Source organism: Ranitomeya variabilis, chromosome 3 (assembly GCF_051348905.1).
Source record: "Ranitomeya variabilis isolate aRanVar5 chromosome 3, aRanVar5.hap1, whole genome shotgun sequence".
Taxonomy (NCBI): domain Eukaryota; kingdom Metazoa; phylum Chordata; class Amphibia; order Anura; family Dendrobatidae; genus Ranitomeya; species Ranitomeya variabilis.
Genome location: NC_135234.1, coordinates 569,073,671 through 569,093,795, shown reverse-complemented (window position 1 = coordinate 569,093,795; position 20,125 = coordinate 569,073,671). Strand labels below are relative to the sequence as shown.

The 20,125-nt window shown below is 48.2% G+C and overlaps 1 protein-coding gene across 7 annotated transcripts in view; it reads left to right on the top strand.

Moving 5' to 3' along the window:
• The window catches only part of SLAIN1 (SLAIN motif family member 1), a 128,197-nt gene that overhangs the window by 73,811 nt on the left and 34,261 nt on the right, over positions 1 to 20,125 (top strand). For all 7 annotated transcript variants that reach the window (XM_077297192.1, XM_077297191.1, XM_077297194.1 and 4 more), the window contains one exon: positions 8,005 to 8,290. In XM_077297192.1, coding sequence (XP_077153307.1) covers positions 8,005 to 8,290 — 286 coding nt within the window. The remainder of the gene's footprint in view (positions 1 to 8,004; positions 8,291 to 20,125) is intronic.

Here is a 20,125-nt window from a genome sequence, read left to right as displayed (position 1 = left end):
ACGGAGAGGCCCGAGATTCAGTGATGTTGAGACCCCCCACAGAGCGGAATACTTTTACCGGGGTGTTAAATGTGTTAGAGGGGACGCACGGGGATCCCACCGACGTGGGAGAGCTGCGGGCCCGGTTGTTTGGACGGCGACAAAAAGAAGGCGAGACTGTCACTCAGTACATGAATGCTCTGCAAGAGCTAAACATTGCAATCGTGCGGAAAGATGGTATGGGGATGGGACATGTTGACGTGACCCTGCGCGACCAACTGGTGACGGGACTGCGAGATGAGTTGACCAAACAGGCTCTACGTGAACGAGTGCGGGTCGACCCGCGCCTGACTTTCTCCGACATAGGCAATGAGGCCCGCACCCGGGAGCAAGAGAGGGGGGTGACGGTCCTGACAGGAGAGACTCGGGTTATCCAGACCGCTGCACCAGGAGGGGGTGAGCCGTCGTGGGTTCAGGAGATGCGGCAGGAGCTCAAACAAATCAGGGACGAACTGGCTGAAGTTAAAAAGAATGCGCGAAGCCCAAGGGAGCTACCCCGGGGGCAAGGGTCTGGGAGTCCAGCTCGTGGCGCTCGTCCAGGATATTATCCGGTCCCCGGTGCTTGCTATGGTTGCGGGGAGGCAGGACATTTCGCACAGGAGTGCCCCCGGAGAGGGAGGGCCTCGTCCCGTCAGGCGTTAAACTAGAGGGCTCCGAGCTAAGGGGACGACGCTCGGAGCCAGAGTCCCCGCGGATGGGTGGTGAAAGTCCCGGAAATTTGGTTGCCAGCTGCCCCCTGGTTTGGGCAGAGTTTGAAGGGCGGGCTGTCCGTTGTCTGGTGGACACCGGGTCCCAAGTCACGACTATGCCCGAGGCTTATTTTAGAAAACACTTTCCTTTGACAGTCAGACCCCAATGGGGTCCCGTAATTCGGTTACAGGCCGCCAATCAGCTGCCCATCCCAGTGGAAGGGGTCACCTGGATGCAAATATCTTTATGTGGGAAGGACCTGGGCCGCCGGGGGGTTGTGTTAACACGGGGAGATCCCGGCCCACAACATACTGTGACCTTGGGGATGAACGTATTGAAAGATTTTGGCAGTTTTCTGTTAGGGGAGACTACGCAAGAGACACTCAATCAGTGGGGGACCAGTACACCTCAGGGCTCCGTGTTCAGACAGTTAGTGAGGGAAGTCCGAGTACAAGAGACCTGTCAGGAGGGAGACATACTAGGGAGAGTAATTACTTCCCCGACAGCAAAGGTGACGTTCCCCCCAGGACAGACTGTTATATCCCTGCCCATACGAGCTCGCATCCCTCTAGAAGGAGTACAAGTACAGATTGAGCCCACCTTTACATCCCCTTTGCCCACAGGACTGCTGGTGGCCCGATCCCTGGCTACTGTTAAAAATGGGGCCGTACCAGTGCGATGTGTGAATGTGGACGAACACGATGTCGTGCTACGGGTCCGAAGTGAGATGGCCAAAGTGTTACGACCTTTAGAAGTGATGCCCCCTCCAGATACTTTGCAGTTAACGGTGGATTCCCCTGATCCCTGGATGGTCAGTGTCCGGTCTACGCAGGATCCTGAGCCAATAGCGTTTCGAAAGGGTCAAACTATTCTGGAGCACATGCGGACGGAATTGTCGGGCCTGGATCCATCACAGATCTCACAAGTGCAGCGACTCCTTGGACATTATGCTAAAGTGTTCGCACAACATGAAGATGATTTTGGCTGTACCACGGCCATCGAACATGGAATTCCGACCGGAGATACAGTGCCCATCAGGGAGCGGTACAGACAGATTCCCCCGCAGATGTACCAGGAAGTAAAGACGTTGTTAGGCCAGATGCTACAAAAGGGAGTGATCCGCGAGAGTCAGAGCCCGTGGGCTGCCCCGATCGTGCTGGTGCGGAAAAAGGACGGCACGCTCCGGTTCTGTGTGGACTATCGTAAGCTAAATGCATGCACCGTCCGAGACTCTTATCCACTTCCCCGTATCAAGGAGTCTTTCTCCGTGCTGGGTCGGGCCAAATATTTTTCCACCTTAGACCTAGCCAGCGGATACTGGCAGGTCCCGATGACAGAAGCAGATCGTCCTAAGACAGCGTTTATCCTTCCCATGGGACTATTCGAGTTCAATCGAATGCCGTTTGGGCTGGCCAACGCTCCAGGCACCTTCCAACGATTAATGGAGCGGTGTCTGGGGGATTTGAACTTCGAGGCCACTCTCATTTATCTGGATGACATCATCATCTATGCTCCAACATTCGAGGAACATCTGTGCCGACTGGAGCAAGTACTAGACCGGTTGCTGAAATACGGGCTTAAGGTGAAGCCCCAGAAGTGTCACTTGTTCCGGGAACAGATCGAGTACCTGGGGCATGTGGTGTCCGCCGAAGGAGTCCGGCCATCGCAGGAGAAGATTGCCGCAATCCAGGAGTGGCCCACACCGGAGACCGCCAAGGATGTACGGGCGTTCTTGGGCCTCGCTGGGTACTACCGGCGCTTCGTGAAGAACTTTGCTCGCCGTTCTCACAATCTACAAGTCCTGCTGAAAGGAAGCTCCCCCAAGGAACGGGGAAAGAAGATACAATGGCAGGAGCCACAAGAAGCAGCGTTCCGGGACTTGAAGACAGCTCTCATGGAGCCGCCGGTGTTGGCTTATCCGGACTTTTCGCAACCGTTCATCCTACACACCGACGGCAGCTCTCAGGGATTGGGGGCTGTGTTGTCTCAGGTTCAGGATGGGCGGGAGAGAGTGATCGCCTATGCGAGTCGGTCTCTTCATGACTCTGAGTTGAACCCGGACAATTATAGTTCTTTCAAGGTGGAGCTGCTGGCCGTGGTGTGGGCTATGACGGAGCGGTTCGCTGAGTACCTGGCCGGTTCCGAGGTGCTGATACGCACGGATAACAACTAGTGTTGAGCGATACCGTCCGATACTTGAAAGTATCGGTATCGGAAAGTATCGGCCGATACCGGCAAAGTATCGGATCCAATCCGATACCGATACCCGATACCAATACAAGTCAATGGGACTCAAGTATCGGACGATATTCCTGATGGTTCCCAGGGTCTGAAGGAGAGGAAACTCTCCTTCAGGCCCTGGGAACCATATTAATGTGTAAAAGAAAGAATTAAAATAAAAAATATTGCTATACTCACCTGTCCGACGCAGCCGGGACCTCAGCGAGGGAACCGGCAGCGTTGTTTGTTTAAAATTCGCGCTTTTACTTGGTTACGTGAGGTCCCGGCTTGTGATTGGTCAGGGCGGCCATGTTGCCGGGACGCGGACCAATCACAGCAAGCCGTGACGAAATTACGTCACGGCTTGCTGTGATTGGTCCGCGTCCCGGCAACATGGCCGCCATTAACCAATCACAAGCCGTGACGTCACGGGAGGCTGGACATGCGCGTATTTTGAAAAGCGCGCGTGTCCAGCCTCCAGTGACGTCCCGGCTTATGATTGGTCCGCGTCCCGGCAACATGGCGCCGTGACCAATCACAGCAAGCCGTGACGAAATTACGTCACGGCTTGCTGTGATTGGTCCGCGTCCCGGCAACATGGCCGCCATTAACCAATCACAAGCCGTGACGTCACGGGAGGCTGGACACGCGCGCTTTTCAAAATACGCGCATGTCCAGCCTCCCGTGACGTCCCGGCTTGTGATTGGTTAATGGCGGCCATGTTGCCGGGACGTCACTGGAGGCTGGACACGCGCGCTTTTCAAAATACGCGCATGTCCAGCCTCCCGTGACGTCCCGGCTTGTGATTGGTTAATGGCGGCCATGTTGCCGGGACGTCACTGGAGGCTGGACACGCGCGCTTTTCAAAATACGCGCATGTCCAGCCTCCCGTGACGTCCCGGCTTGTGATTGGTTAATGGCGGCCATGTTGCCGGGACGTCACTGGAGGCTGGACACGCGCGCTTTTCAAAATACGCGCATGTCCAGCCTCCCGTGACGTCACGGCTTGTGATTGGTTAATGGCGGCCATGTTGCCGGGACGTCACTGGAGGCTGGACACGCGCGCTTTTCAAAATACGCGCATGTCCAGCCTCCCGTGACGTCACGGCTTGTGATTGGTTAATGGCGGCCATGTTGCCGGGACGCGGACCAATCACAGCAAGCCGTGACGTAATTTCGTCACGGCTTGCTGTGATTGGTCCGCGTCCCGGCAACATGGCCGCCCTGACCAATCACAAGCCGGGACTTCACGTAACCAAGTAAAAGCGCGAAATTTAAACAAACAACGCTGCCGGTTCCCTCGCTGAGGTCCCGGCTGCGTCGGACAGGTGAGTATAGCGATATTTTTTATTTTAATTCTCTTTTTTACACATTATTACATTAATGTTGTTGCGATACCCGATACCCGATACCACAAAAGTATCGGATCTCGGTATCGGAAATTCCGATACAGCAAGTATCGGCCGATACCCGATACTTGCAGTATCGGAATGCTCAACACTAATAACAACCCATTGGCACATCTGGAAAATGCGAAATTGGGTGCCCTGGAACAGCGCTGGGTAGCCCGGATGGCCAAGTACAGATACCGTATCCTCTACAAGCGAGGAGCGGAGAATGTTCATGCTGACGCGTTATCTCGTCTGCGGAAGAACCCCCCAAGAACTAACCGAGATGAGGAGCTGGAGGGAGAAGAAATCCCCTACGCCATCGGGGGCGCTGCTCGGACGGCTGTGAGCCGGGAACAGACCGGGAACGGAACGGCTACAGGACTGTTGGTTCAGAGTCGGGACGAATGGATACGGCTGCAACAGGAAGACCAGGAACTAGCTCCATTGCGACAGTGGATAACGAATGGTCTATTGCCCGTGAGAACCCCTGGACAAACTCTCCCGTCAGACCTGAACCTTCTTCTGCGGCAGTGGGAGCGCCTAACTCTTCAGGACGGGCTCTTATGCCACTTAACCATGGCTCAGGCAGATTCCGAGCCGACCTGGCAGATGGTCTTACCAGGGACCGTGGTGGCCGCAGTTGCTAAAGAAGCTCATGAGTCCGGGGCACACTTCGGAGTGAAGAGGACGTTTAAGTGGCTGCAAACTCGGTTCTATCATCCTCGGCTGCTTGCGGAAGTACAGACTGCCTGTAGACAATGTCGACAATGTGAGCTAACCAAGTCACCGGAGGAAAGGGCGCCTGTGCAGAGCATCACGACGTCTGCCCCTTTTGAAGTATTAATGATAGACTACATTACCATTGGAGCAGCGCATCAAGGCTACGAACACTGCCTCGTTATGGTAGATCATTTTTCAAAATTCGCGGTAGTCACCCCTACCCATGATCAGACGGCTGAGTCGGCGGCGAGCGCTATCTGTAAGAACTTTATTCAAGTTTACGGCTGTCCGAGGCGAATACATTCGGATCAAGGCGCCTGTTTCTTGGGCAAAGTCATGGAAGAGCTGCATCGCCTCTACGGCATTGATAAGTCACGCACCACACCGTATCATCCCCAGGGAAACGGGGCTTGTGAGCGGTTTAACCGGACTTTGCTTCAAATGCTGCGTGCGCTAGAACAAGATCAGAAGGCCCGCTGGCCGGAGTATGTGTCTGACCTAGTGTGGGTCTACAACAATAGAGTTCATCAAGTCACAGGACGCACCCCGTATGAAGTGGTCTTTGGGCGCCCAGGAAAAGGCATGACAGATCTGGAGCTGTCTTCGGAGGAAGAAGGCCCCCGAACAGGGATGGCTTCGTGGGTGCGTGATCATCGGCATCGGCTGCAGACCTTACACCGACTGGTACACACTCGAATTCGGGAAGTGGAGCATCGGAGCACCCCTACAGCAAAACCCCCAGAGTTCCGGCCAGGTGATCGAGTACTCGTTCGAGAGCAAAGACCGCAAAACAAGTTAGACCATCGTTGGGAAAAAACACCCTATCGGGTGCTTCGCCGTATAGACCCGCATGGACCTGTATATGAAGTGCAGTCTGAGGCCCCCGGAAGTACAGGTACTCGCATTCTTCATCGCAACATGCTCCGGTTGTGTCGCTCTGTTGACTCGGACACCCCGGAATCCGCAATCAGGGAAGAGCCACCTACGACTGAGTCCCCCAACAACCATTGGTGGGATGAAGAAGATGATGAAGAAGAACGGCGTCAAAATACTCCCCCTATCTCGACTACTACACTACCCCTGACCAGTCACCCTTCCGCTGACGACATTCCCCCAACACCCCCTACACAAGGACCCGAGCCACGACGTTCTGAACGTTCTACTGCCGGTAGACCCTCAACTCGCTACAGTCCTGACTTACACACTAGACAGACCCAAGTGTGGAACAACCCGTCAGATGGGCGACCTGTCAGTGCGAAGGCCTCGCCCGGGGACTGGCGAGCATACAGGGTGGGGGAATGTAGGGGACAGGGACCTGGTGAGCTGTGCAGACGGGTGGAACCATTGTTGCCGGGAGTCGGGGTTCCGGGGGACGGATTTGAGGGGCGCATGGGAAGCCTGGCTCATGTGACAGGAGGCAGAGTGACGCAGGGAGAGGAGAGGATAAAAAGCAAAACGCGCGAAAGCAGAGACAGAGAAGCGCGGGAAATCTCTGAGGAGAGGAAACTGCAGCGCAGTTGTTGTGTGTGTGCAGGCCGCAGTGAGACTTGCTGGAAGCAGGGGGAGAACGTGCAGCAGACACTGCGGGCAATTACCAGAGCCCCCAAAAAGAGGCGCACTCGTCGTCAGCGACCCCCCAGGCAGAGGGGTAGCGCTGATCAGCTCAGGGACAATATTACCGTGCTCCCCGGGAGCATCTTGCCACAGAGTGCTCCGGGCCCTCCTGGGTTTTTCTTAGCTGTGACTGATACCGATTATTCTGCTAATTCTTCTCAAAAAGACCCCTCTCTGGACGTGGAAACTGTTACCCCGGATCAACGTCCGCCTGTGGGAGGTAACGCAGCACCGCAAAAGACATTCTGGACTCGAATCTACACCTGGGCCCGTCAACGGAGGACACCTCCTTCCCCCGCCATCAGGACTACGTCGCTGACGGAGCTTCACCATCAGGACTACGCCGCTGACGGAGCTTCACCATCAGAACTGCATCGTTGAAACAACGCTGATAAGTGAACTTGGTTGACTTGTTCTTGTTAGTGGGTCACTAGTGAGGCGCTGTCGTGTTTCGCGGGTTTAGTTCAGGGCGCCTATATAGTAGATAGGTTTTACTGTGAAATTGTGATCGTGTACCTAAGTTCCCTGTGTGGAAAACTGTTGTTATTCTTTGTTGGGTTGGAAGTTAAAGGAAAGTTAAAAAAAAAACGTTATTTGCTTTCTGACTCCTCTTTGTCCCTGCATCCTTCTTTATCTGCGGTCTCTACATGTGTGCCCCATGTGCCCTCTTGTGATGCGTGTGCCCCAACCCCAGTGTATCCTATGTGATGTATATAGAGCAGTCTGTGTTTACTAAATCATGTATGCATAAGGTCCCCCACTTTGAGTTCTATAAATGTAACGTGAGCAATGATGAAATTGTCACTATGAGGAAACATGCAGTGTAATCTGCATCTGTGTTCAGAACTTACCACTGCAAATTCTTTTCAAAATTCATTGCAAAGAGTCAGCTTTACTATAGACTGACGCACATCTGGAAAAGCAGTTTAGAGTAGCAACATCATCAATACCACCTAACATCACACTCCTTACCAAAAGAGATGCAGCTCCAGCCATCACATTGGGGGGCGAGTTAATTAAATGTTTGACCAAATAAAGCTGGATTAGCTGGATTATTTTCAAATTGATAATTTTGTACAGCCCCCGAATGATGGTTTACATACTCAAATAGCTCCTTGTCAGAAGAAAGGTTCCCCACCCCTAGCGTAAAGGATTAGAAAAATAGTATGCTAATTTTTGCGCAACTTTTCTGTGGGGTGGGATTCTAATCTTGTACAATTCATTTTATTAACCTTTTTACCCAATCATCGTATTTGTAATTCTCACCCGAGTTCTAAAATATGCCTTGAGCTTTTAGCTGCTAATTGGTATTAATAATTTTTTCTTTTAGTTCCTTCACCTGGTCAACTCCAGCAAAGAGTCCACAGTGTGGGTAATTTCCCAGTGTCTGTGAGGCCTCCTCTGAAGGCTACAGCATATGTCAGCCCAACTATACAAGGCAATGGTGGCATTCCGCAGTCAACGAGTCTGCAATCCATATCCAGTTCTGGGATCCCTATGCCCAACAAGACTGCAAGTTCATTACCTATATCCAGAAGTGGTCTACCAAGGCCGGCTTTGTCTAGTGTCGGTGCAAGTAGCATACCACGCAGTAAGATTGCTACTCCACCTCGCAGGTAATTTGGGTTTTACTGAAATTTAACCATACTACCAGTTTTCACTTTATATTTTTTCACTGTACATGGATACAAGCTGAGTCATAAATAAAAAAATCATAGTAAACTAGAAGCTTGGGCTAATAAATGGCAAATGAGCTTTAATGGGGATAAATGTAAGGTCATGCACTTGGGTAGAAGTAATAAGATGTATAACTATGTGCTTAATTCTAAAACTCTGGGCAAAACCGTCAATGAAAAAGACCTGGGTATATGGGTGGATGACAAACTCATATTCAGTGGCCAGTGTCAGGCAGCTGCTACAAAGGCAAATAAAATAATGGGATGTATTAAAAGAGGCATAGATGCTCATGAGGAGAACATAATTTTACCTCTATACAAGTCACTAGTTCGACCACACTTAGAATACTGTGCACAGTTCTGGTCTCCGGTGTATAAGAAAGACATAGCTGAACTGGAGCGGGTGCAGAGAAGAGCGACCAAGGTTATTAGAGGACTGGGGGGTCTGCAATACCAAGATAGGTTATTACACTTGGGGCTATTTAGTTTGGAAAAACGAAGACTAATGGGTGATCTTATTTTAATGTATAAATATATGAGGGGACAGTACAAAGACCTTTATGATGATCTTTTTAATCATAGACCTGAGACAGGGACAAGGGGGCATCCTCTACGTCTGGAGGAAAGAAGGTTTAAGCATAATAACAGACGCGGATTCTTTACTGTAAGAGCAGTGAGACTATGGAACTCTCTGCCGTATGATGTTGTAATGAGTGATTCATTAATTAAATTTAAGAGGGGACTGGATACCTTTCTGGAAAAGTATAATGTTACAGGTTATATACACTAGATTCCTTGATAAGGCGTTGATCCAGGGAACTAGTCTGATTGCCGTATGTGGAGTCGGGAAGGAATTTTTTTCCCCATGGTGGAGTTACTCTTTGCCACATGGGTTTTTTTTGCCTTCCTCTGGATCAACATGTTAGGGCATGTTAGGTTAGGCTATGGGTTGAACTAGATGGACTTACAGTCTTCCTTCAACCTTAATAACTCTATGATAACTATTTTATTATTTTATTATTTTATTATTATTTATTATTGAGTTATTGTTGTCACAATTCATCAGAGGCCCGGTTGATAGTGGCGATGCCAAAGATGCAAGGTGCTATGATAAAAAAATAGGAAATGGATTGAAGAATGTCCGTTATGATTATATGTAGTATGTAATATACTATTGGCAATTGTTTATATAAAGCAAATTAAAATTTAGGGATTCATTCAGGCCCTTAGGGTAGAGGGATTGCATTCTGAAAATCCACTCCGCTTCATGTCTTAAGATGATCTTATAAAGATCTCCTCCTCTAGTCTTTGGCATGATTAATTCTATCATGGAGAAGGAGAGCTCCCCCAGGCGTCCGCCATGTACACTGCTCAAAAAAATAGATGGAACACTTAAACAGAATATAACTCCAAGTAAATCAAACTTCTGTGAAATCAAGCTGTCCACTTAGGAAGCAACACTGTTTGACAATCAATTTCACATGCTGTTGTGCAAATGGAATTATTATTTTTTATTGTAATAGCGCCATTTATTCCAGGGCGCTTTACATGTGAGGGGGGTATGCATAATAAAAACAAGTACAATAATCTTAAACAATACAAGTCATAACTGGTACAGGAGGAGAGAGAACCCTGCCCGCGAAGGCTCACAATCTACAAGGGATGGGTGAAAATACAGTAGGCGAGGATAGAGCTGGTCATGCGGCGGTTTGGTCATGCGGCGGTTTGGTCGATCGGTGATTACCGCAGGTTGTAGGCTTGTCGGAAGAGGTGGGTCTTCAGGCTCTTTTTGAAGGTTTCGATGGTAGGCGAGAGTCTGATGTGTTGTAGTAGAGGGTTCCAGAGTAGGGGTGATACGCGAGAGAAATCTTGTATACGATTGTGGGAAGAGGAGATAAGAGGGGAGTAGAGAAGGAGATCTTGTGAGGATCGGAGGTTGTGTGTAGGTAAGTACCGGGAGACGAGGTCACAGATGTATGGAGGAGACAGGTTGTGGATGGCTTTGTACGTCATGGTTAGGGTTTTGTACTGGCGTCTCTGGGCAATGGGGAGCCAGTGAAGGGATTGACAGAGGGGAGAGGCCGGGGAATAGCGGGGGGACAGGTGGATTAGTCAGGCAGCAGAGTTTATAATAGATTGGAGGGGTGCGAGAGTGTTAGAGGGGAGGCCACAGAGCAGGACGTTGCAGTAGTCAAGGCGAGAGATGATGAGGGCATGGACTAGGGTTTTTGCAGATTCTTGGTTGAGGAATGTACGGATTCGTGAAATATTTTTGAGTTGAAGTCGGCAGGAAGTAGAAAGGGCTTGTATATGTGGTTTGAAGGAGAGATCAGCGTCAAGGATTACCCCGAGGCAGCGAGCTTGTGGGACTGGGGAGAGTGGGCAGCCATTTACTGTAATCGATAGGGTTGTTGGAGGGGGTCGCGTGAAATGGGGGAAAAATGATGAATTCTGTTTTGTTCATTTTAAGTTTCAGAAATCTAACAGAGAAGAAGGATAAAATAGTGGACAGACATTGAGGGATTCTTTTTAGTAGGGAGGTGATATCTGGTCCAGAGATGTAGATCTGTGTGTCATCATCATAGAGGTGATACTGAAAGCCATGAGATTCTATGAGCTGTCCCAGGCTAAAGGTGTAAATGGAGAAGAGCAGGGGCCCAAGGACTGAACCTTGTGGGACTCCGACAGACAGGGGGCGAGGTGAGGATGTGGTGTGTGAGTGGGAGACACTGAATGTCCGGTCTGTTAGGTATGATGAGATCTGGGATAGGGCCAAGTCTGTGATGCCAAGGGATGAGAGTGTCTGTAATAATAGGGAATGGTCCGCTGTGTCAAAGGCAGCCTACAGGTCGAGGAGGACAGAGTAGTGTCGCTTGCTCTTGGCGGTTAAGAGGTCATTGGTGATCTTAGTTAGGGCAGTTTCAGTGGAATGGTGTGACCGGAAGCCAGATTGTAAGCGGTCAAAGAGGAAGCAAGAAGAGGGATGGGAGGACAGTTCAAGGTAGACGTGTTGTTCCAGTAGTTTGGAGGCATAGGGGAGAAGTGATAGCTAGATACAGAGGATGGGTCAAGAGAAGGCTTTTTGAGGATAGGTGTGATTGAGGCATGTTTAAAGCTTGAGGGGAAAACACCAGTTGTTAGTGATAGGTTGAAGAGATGGGTTAGGGTTGGGATGAAGACTGTGGTGAGGTTTGGGATGAAGTGGGATGGGAGCGGGTCAAGTGCACAGGTGGTGAGATGCGATCTTGAGAGTAGAGTGGAGAGTTGATCTTCTGTAATGGTGGAGAAGTTGGTTTTGGAGGTGGAGGGCTGGGAATAGACAACAGATGGAAATGATTTGCAATTATCAAGACACACTCAATAAAGGAGTGGTTTTGCAGGTGGGGACTACAGACCACATCTGAGTACCATTGCTTTCTGGCTGATGTTTTGGTCATGTTTGAATGTTGGTTGTGCTTTCACACTCGTGGGAACATGAGACGGACTCTACAACCCACACAAGTGGATGAGGTAGTGCAGCTCATCCAGGATGCGAGCTGTGGCAAGAAGGTTTCCTGTGTCTGTCTGCATAGTGTCCAGAGACTGGGAGGTGCTACCAGGAGACGTGGAGGGGGCCGTAGGAGGGCAACAACTCAGCAGCAGGACTGCTACCTCAGCCTTTTTGCAAGGAGGAACAGGAGGAGCACTGCGAGAGCCCTGCAAAACGACGTCCAGCCGGCCACAAATGTGCATCTGTCTGCACAAATGGTTAGAAACCGACTCCATGAGGATGGTCTGAGTGCCCGACATCAACAGATGGGGGTTGTGCTCACAGCCCAACACCGGGCTTGGCATTTGCCACAGAACACCAGGATTGGCAAATTCGCCACTGGCTCCCTGTGCTCTTCACAGATGAAAGCAGGTTCACACTGAGCACATGTGACAGAGTTTGGAGATGCTGTGGAGAGCGATCTGCTGCCTGCAACATCTTTCAGCATGACCTGTCTGGCAGTGGGTCAGTAATGGTGTGGGGTGGCATTTCTTTGGAGGGCCACACAGCCCTCCATGTTCTCGCTAGAGGTAGCCTGACTGCCATTAGGTACCGAGATGAGATCCTCAGACCCCTTTTGAGACCATATGCTGGTGCGGTTGGCCCTGTGTTCCTCCTAATGCAGGACAATGCCAGACCCCATGTGGCTGGAGTGTGTCAGCAGTTCCTGCAAGATGAAGGCATTGAAGCTATGGACTGGCCTGCCCGTTCCCCAGACCTGAATCTCACTGAACACATCTGGGTGTCTCGCCCCATCCACCAACGTCCCGTTGCACCACAGACTGTTCAAGAGTTGGCAGATGCTTTAGTCCAGGTCTGGGAGGAGATCCCTCAGGAAACCATCCACCGCCTCATTAGGAGCATGCCCAGGCATTCTAGGGAGGTCAAACAGGCACGTGGAGGCCACTCACACTACTGAGCATCATTTCCTTGTCTTGAGGCATTTCCACTGAAGTTGGGTCAGCCTGTAACTTCATTCTCCACTTTGATTTTGAGCATCATTCCAACTCCAGACCTCCGTGGGATATTGGTTGCTATTTACATTGATAATTTTTAGGTTTTATTGTTCTTGACACTTTCCACTATGTAATGAATAAAGATTTACAACTGGAATATTTCATTCAGTGATATCTAGGATGTGGTATTTGTGTTCCCTTTATTTTTTTGAGCAGTGTATATTATTCATATGGTGAGCAACTGGTGTATCCCGCTTGTTCCTGACATTATCCAGATGCTCACCCACCCTCACCCTCAATTCTCTTGTGGTCTTACCAATGTAGTCCATGGGGCATGTGCATGTTGCATTGTATACAAGCTCCATGGATCTACAGTTGCCAAAATCTTTAATATAGCAAGTCCTCCCATTTGATGCATTACAGAAGGTTTTGCATTGAGACCCCATTCTGCACCTTGAATAACTATCACACCTTAAGAAGCCACAGGGTTTCCTATCAAGCCAGGTGCATTGTATTAAAATATTTTCATTGGGTGTAACTCAGTGTAGTAGAAAATATATTGCAGGTTGTATTAAAAAAAAAAAAAATCTTTTTATTCTGGGTTTCACTGACAGAGTACCTATTGGCTTTCTTGACTTCTGATTAATTGAATATCTGTATTTCCGGTCGAATAACCATTCTTGGGCATCGTTTTATAAAACTGTACTGTGCCATTCTTCTCTTTTACTTAGAAAAATTCTATTAAAATGTTGTGGGTTATAGATAATTTGGTGGCAAATTATATAATTGGTGGAGGAAGGTTAAACTTGATGGACCTTGGGCCTTTCACCTTATAGTAGAAGATAGAAGTTTACATACAATATAAAAAGACACATATGCATGTTTGTCTCAATATCTGACATGAAATCAGATTAAACCTTTCCCGTTTTAGGTCAATTAGGATTACCATAATTATTATTTGCCAAATGCCAGAATAATGAGACAGAATGTTTTACGGCATTTTCATTACGTGCTGCAAAGTCAGAAATTTACATAGACTAAGATTACTATGCCTTTAAACAATTCTGGACTACCCATATAATGATTTCATGTGTTTGGAACTTCTGACACTTGTGGATGTATTTTAGTGCATACCTGAAACACGGTGGACTTGCACAAGTCTGGCTCATCCTTGGGTACAATTTCAAGATACCTGAAGGTGCCTTGTTCATCTGTACAAACAATTATATGCAACTGCAAACCAGATGGGAATGTCCAGCCATCATACTGCTCAGGAAGGAGATGGGTTCTGTGTCCCAGAGATGAACATGTTTTGGTCCGACACGTGCATATCAATCCAAGGACAAAAGCAAAAGACCTTGTGAAGATGATGGTGGAAGCTGATAAGATTGTCTCAATATCTACAGTGAAACGAGTAATGTATCAACATGGGCTGAAAGGCCACTCTGCCAGGAAGAAGCCATTACTCCAAAAGAAACATAAAAAAGCCAGATTCATGTTTGCAAATGCACACAGGAACAAAGACCTTTAATTTTTGGAGACATATGCTGTGGTCTGATGAAACTAAAATGGAACTTTTTGGGCATAATGACCATCGTTTCATTTGGAAGAAAAAGGGAGAAGCTTGGAAGCCTAAGAATGCCATAGCAAGTGTGAAACACGGGGGTGGCAGCATCATGCTGTGGGGTTGTTTTGCTGCAGGAGGGACTGTTGCACTTCACAAATAGATGGCATAATGAGAAAAGAAGATTATGTGGCAATACTGAAGCAAGATCCCAAGACATCAGCCAGGAAGTTAAAGTGTGGGTGGAAATGGGTCTTCCAAATGAACATTGACCTGAAGCATACTTCCAAAATGGTAACAAAGTGGCTTAAGGATAACAAAGTCTATGTTTTGGAGTGGCCATCACAATGTCCTGATCTCAATTCTATTGAAAACGTATGGGTAAAGCTGAAAAGGCAGGTTCGAGCAAGGCGTCCTACAAACCTGGATCAGTTAAACCATTTTTGGCAGGAGGAATGGGCCCAAATTCCGACTGTGGGGAAACTGGTCGGCGGGCACCCAAGTCCGCTAGCTGGAACCGCATGGACCATAGATTGTCCCGCCTAATGCCCATTCTCCCGTTAACATGGGCATAACGCTATTCAGACTACACAAGGTGAGGGCAAAACAGTGGCAATGCTTTATTGAACCACAAAACAGGCAGATAACACATAGAACAGTCCCAGCAAAATTCCCCAAGATGGTGCACATTACAGTCTCACTCTTCCGCCGACCCACCAGGATAATGGTAGATGTTACGTCAGAGCTCCCAGGGATGGCTACCCCACCTGTGGTACATACACAAAGGAAGTAATGACAAGCATAGGAAGATGACAATCCATTGAGTTAATACAAGGTGCAAAGCCAGGTGATACAAGTCACAACCTGGTTTATCCGACCATCTCCATGGACCTAAGGCGACCAGCAGGTCCCAATCCTGGCTTTCTCCTAACATATCCATGGTTCAGTGATGGTCAGTGGAGCAGATCTGTATCCTTCCAACTGGAGCCGAAAACAGCTAGGTTGTTTCCTGTAGCATAATAGATCCGTGTCTCGTGATGGAGCCATGACGTAAAATAGCTGCTGTCCTGTCTCTGGTCCCTTGAATGTTTGGCAGAATCTCTGGCTGTCTCTCTCTATCTCTCTCTATCTCAGTCTCTTTATACAGAGGCATGTAACCTATTTTTAGATTTACCCAGTGCCCTTCAGTCCATCCTCACAGATAAGGGGAAGAATGGTGACAACCAAGTTGCCTTTATGTAATTTATTTGTATACATTTTCCTCCACTGTTTTAACAATCAACAAACTATCTTCGCTAGACAATGTATAATTTGCATATCAGTGACCTTACTATTCATCAAAGATAAGAGCACACTATGTTATATCAAATATCAGCTTAGAAGTCAATATTCCAGGCTTACACAAACAAAAGTTTGTTTTCTTGACCAACCAAAAATAAACACTTAAATCCAAAAGCCAACATACAGATAAAAAGTCAATTCTTGGTTTGCTAAACAAAGTCGTCTGGGTAATCTTAATATATATACTTACCTTGTAATGTCTTCACATCCTGTTCCATCCAGATTTGTCTGGATCTCAGAATTCCAAGCGGCGGAAGTTCTGTCCTTCATATTGGGACACCCACCAGTAGAACACCGTCGCAACACACACACACACACACACACACACACACACACACACACACACACACACACACACACACACACACTATATACGCCGTACGCAGCCTCTTGCGAGGTACCATCAGTGGAACACCATCACAAACACGCCGCTGCCGGGATCAGCCGAATGATTCACTGACCACCATCATCTTTGTACAAAAGGAGCGCATGCGCAGATTTAATGTGACCGCCGCAATCTGCACAAAGATGGTGGTGGTCTGATTCACTGTGCCTGCATGAATTCCGTGCAGGCGCAGTGAATCATTCGGTTGATCCTGGCGGCAGATGTGCGTTGCGTCTACACGCAGAGGAAGCCGGTCACATTAAAGAGGTTTTCCCACGAACGAAAGTTTCATTTTAAAAATTGTCTATGTACGGAGCATACCACATCTCCTGGGCAGGGGAGGAAGCAAAAGACAATACTGACCTTACAGCAGGGGATCACAGAGGATTTTTGTCAGGTAAAATATTTCACTGACTGTTTTTAAACAATATTTTACCTCACAAAATGTATCCTTTGCGATCTCCTACTGACAGTATTGTCTTTTGCTTCCTCCCCTGCCCAGGAGCTGTGGTATGTAATGTACACGGTCAGACACAGACAGTTTTTAAAATGAACTTTCGTTCCTGGGGAAAACCTCTTTAAAAAGCAAATATCAATGCCAACATGGCTCCTCCTAACAAGTACATCAAGGGGGAGAGCACATGGGGTGCACAGGTCAAAGAAGAAATGACAGCAGATGGGGGAGAGAGAAAGCGCACAGGGGTGAGAGACAGACCATAAGGGGGAGACAGCTCAAACAGGACAGCACATGAGGGGAGAACACATCACAGGAAGGAGAGAGACAGCAGATAAGGGGGATAGCACATGGGGGTATACAGGTCAAAGAAGAGAGCACAGACGGGAGAAATCAGCACATAGGGAAAGGGAGAGTGGATAGGTGGGTGAGCACATGAGGGGAGAGATTCTCAACGCTGCAAAGCCTGCCCCCATCATGATATTACCGCCCTCCCGATGTGATGGCATCGGGCCTCCATCTAGTTAAGATATAATCTGGTTTCTTAACACCGACCAACTATTGTGGGAAGCTTTTGGAAGGATATCCCAAACGTTTGACCCAAGTCATTCAGTTTAAGGGCAATGGTACGAAATACTAATGAAATGTATGTAAACTTTTGACTTTGCAGTAAGTAATAAAAATGCCTTAAATAAAATATTCTCTCTCGTTATTCTGGCAATTGAAACATTTAATAACACAGGTCTGCAAAAAAAAAATTTTCAAGAGCTGTTTTGGTTATTCCACGTAATCTTTGTTTTTAAGTGCGCTGAATCCGAAAACGACCTCCGTTTTGTCATTGTTATGGAAATATTAGGGTTGGATAAATATATCCCTGTGTGTGCTGTGGCCGCTCCCAATTAGACTGAGTATTTTGAGCGCTCATCAAGAATGGACTGTACACAACTGTGACAGAACAACATTCCATCAATACTGAAACTTTATTGTACATACATAGTTTTATATTTTCACATAGAAAGGAGTGGTTAGGGGTTGTCAGGGGTGGTTAGTTAATTATCATATTGTCTAGCTCCTCTGTCATTGGTTATCTAAACATATATGGAATATTGTGATTAATGCTCATATGACTGCTGATCAAGCAACTAAACTCGAGTTCTCTGTCTAGGACAAAGTGGAGACACCTGACCAGCAGTCACCAAACATCTGACTCTCTTCTGCTTTTAGGGGTGGAAAACCCCATATGATCTGTCTGGGTTATATCAGGCTTATATCAGTTCAGTTCGTGTCAGCCATTTTAAACCATTGATTATAATATATATATTAGCTGTGAGCATATAAGTATATATTTGATTATAGAGGAGTATACATGCAAGTGAGATCTACATGATATATATATTTCTATCACAAGCCCCCCTTAGATATCACTTGCCCTAATCCTAGCCTCCTGTCCCAAAGCGCTGCAACTCTTTTGTGCTGTTGGCGAACTGACACAAGCCTAACGCCTGTGCCCCACTCCATACAGACTTTTCGCAAATGGGCGGTCAGGAGATCTGTCCCTAACGGGGGTTCGTTGCAATCAGTCTCTTAGTCAATAGCATGTGTAGTGAGCGATGTGTAGTCTTTATCAGGGAGGTCATCTTTTTCGGTCAGGCCGCAACATCATTCTGGCTTGGGTGTCATCTTCTGGTAGGGGAGCTTTCTTGCAATGCGATGAGTGGATCCAAGCGAGTCTTCCCTCCAGTTTCACAGAGTTTGGTGTCATCAGCAGCACTTGAGCAGGACCATCAAATCTGGGATCGAGTGGTGTTCTCCTTACAAGCTTTTTCACCAACACCCAGTCTCCTGGCTTCTAGGAGTGCATACCGGACACTGAATCTGGATCTGGCAATGAAGAAAAAACTCGAGAATGGATGTTAGCAAGTTTCTTGGTGATTTCAATTACATAAGCAGACAAAGTATCATATTACATAGTCAGCTGCTGAGGGAAAGGATACCCCTAACCTGGAACTAGACACAAACAAAATTTCATATAATGACAGCTTTTCTGGGCCTCTGGGAGTGTGCCTAACACTGAGTAGTGTGATTGGGAGTGTGTAGGCCTAAGTCTGACCCTACTGCTGACTAGATCTCTCATGTGAGGTTTGCGGTGAATGCAGGTCCCTGGTCACTCTCTATCACTTCTGGGACCCCATAGCTGCATATCTCATCTCTGAGAGTAGCTTCTTTGCAGTAGTCTTTGCTGACTGGTTCCTCACTGGGAAAGCTTCTGGCCATCCTGAGAACACGTCCACGACCACAAGGGCATATTCAAATCCTCCACTTGGCGGCATCTGGATGTGGTCTATCTGGATCCTCTGGAAGGGGGTACAGTGGTCTGGCAAGACGATGTGTGGGAACTTTCTTCATTCTTCCAGGGTTGCATTTGCCACAGGTTAGACAGCTGTTTATGAACTTGGCTGTTAGGGTGGAGATTTCTGGAGTGAACCAGTAAGCACCAATCGGATCATTCATCTGTGTCTTTAATCTGTGTGTGGGCCCATGTGCCCACTGGACCACCATAGGGTACATGCTTCGGGGTAAACAGGGTTTGTAGTCCATTTAGTATACCCTTCCTTCTTCATGTGTTGCTCACTTCTGCATCCAGCATTCCTTCTTGTCCTTTGGGGCTTGCTCTTGCAACTTTTTTGAGCAGATCCCAGGATGTCATCTTGTCAGGTTTCCTGTCTTCAGCCGTCCTGTAGTAGCCGTCCGGCTCTACGACCTCTTCCACTTGTCCATATTGTCTTTCCTTGACTGTTTCTTTGGCTGCCATATCCGCCATGTTGTTGCCTCGTGCCCCTACTGTGTTCAGTTTTCCATGCGCTTTGACTTTTAGCATTGTCACCACTTTTGGAAGTTGAAGTGTGTTCAGCAGGTCCTTAATGGCTCCATTGATGCTTCACGGTTGTTCCGCTGGCTGTTATGAAGTCCCTTGCAGCCCAGATGGGTCCGAAGTCGTGTGCTATGCCATGCAAGTACCTTGAATCGGTATACATTTTCTCAGTCTTGTCTTCTGCCATCTGGTAGGCCTTCATCAGCGCTATCAGTTCTGCTTCCTGGGCTGACAGACTGGGCGGCAGACTTCTGCACCACAGGATCTCTTGATTGCTGGTCGCTGCACCTCCCGTGTGGAATCTTCCTTCATCATCTGCAAATCTGGAGCCATCCACATAGAGGATCAACTCTGGGTTGGTCAGTGGCTCTTCTGCCACCTTGGGTAGTCCTGCTGTTTCCTGTTGCATGATGCTGAAGCAATCATGGTCATCCGTCCGGAGCAAATTCAGATCCCTGCAGAAGGTATCATGCAGATTTTGATCAGACTTTTTATCTGAGGATCCGTATCTGTATCCCCCCTTGGGAGTGGGAGTAGAGTGGGCGAATTGAGGACTGTGCATTTGGAGATGGTGACATTGTTGGGCAGGAGTAGAGAGCACTGGAGGCGAAGATGCCTGGCGGTGGAGAGATGTTTTAGCTGGGTTTGGTTGAGGATTGCTGAGATGTCATGCA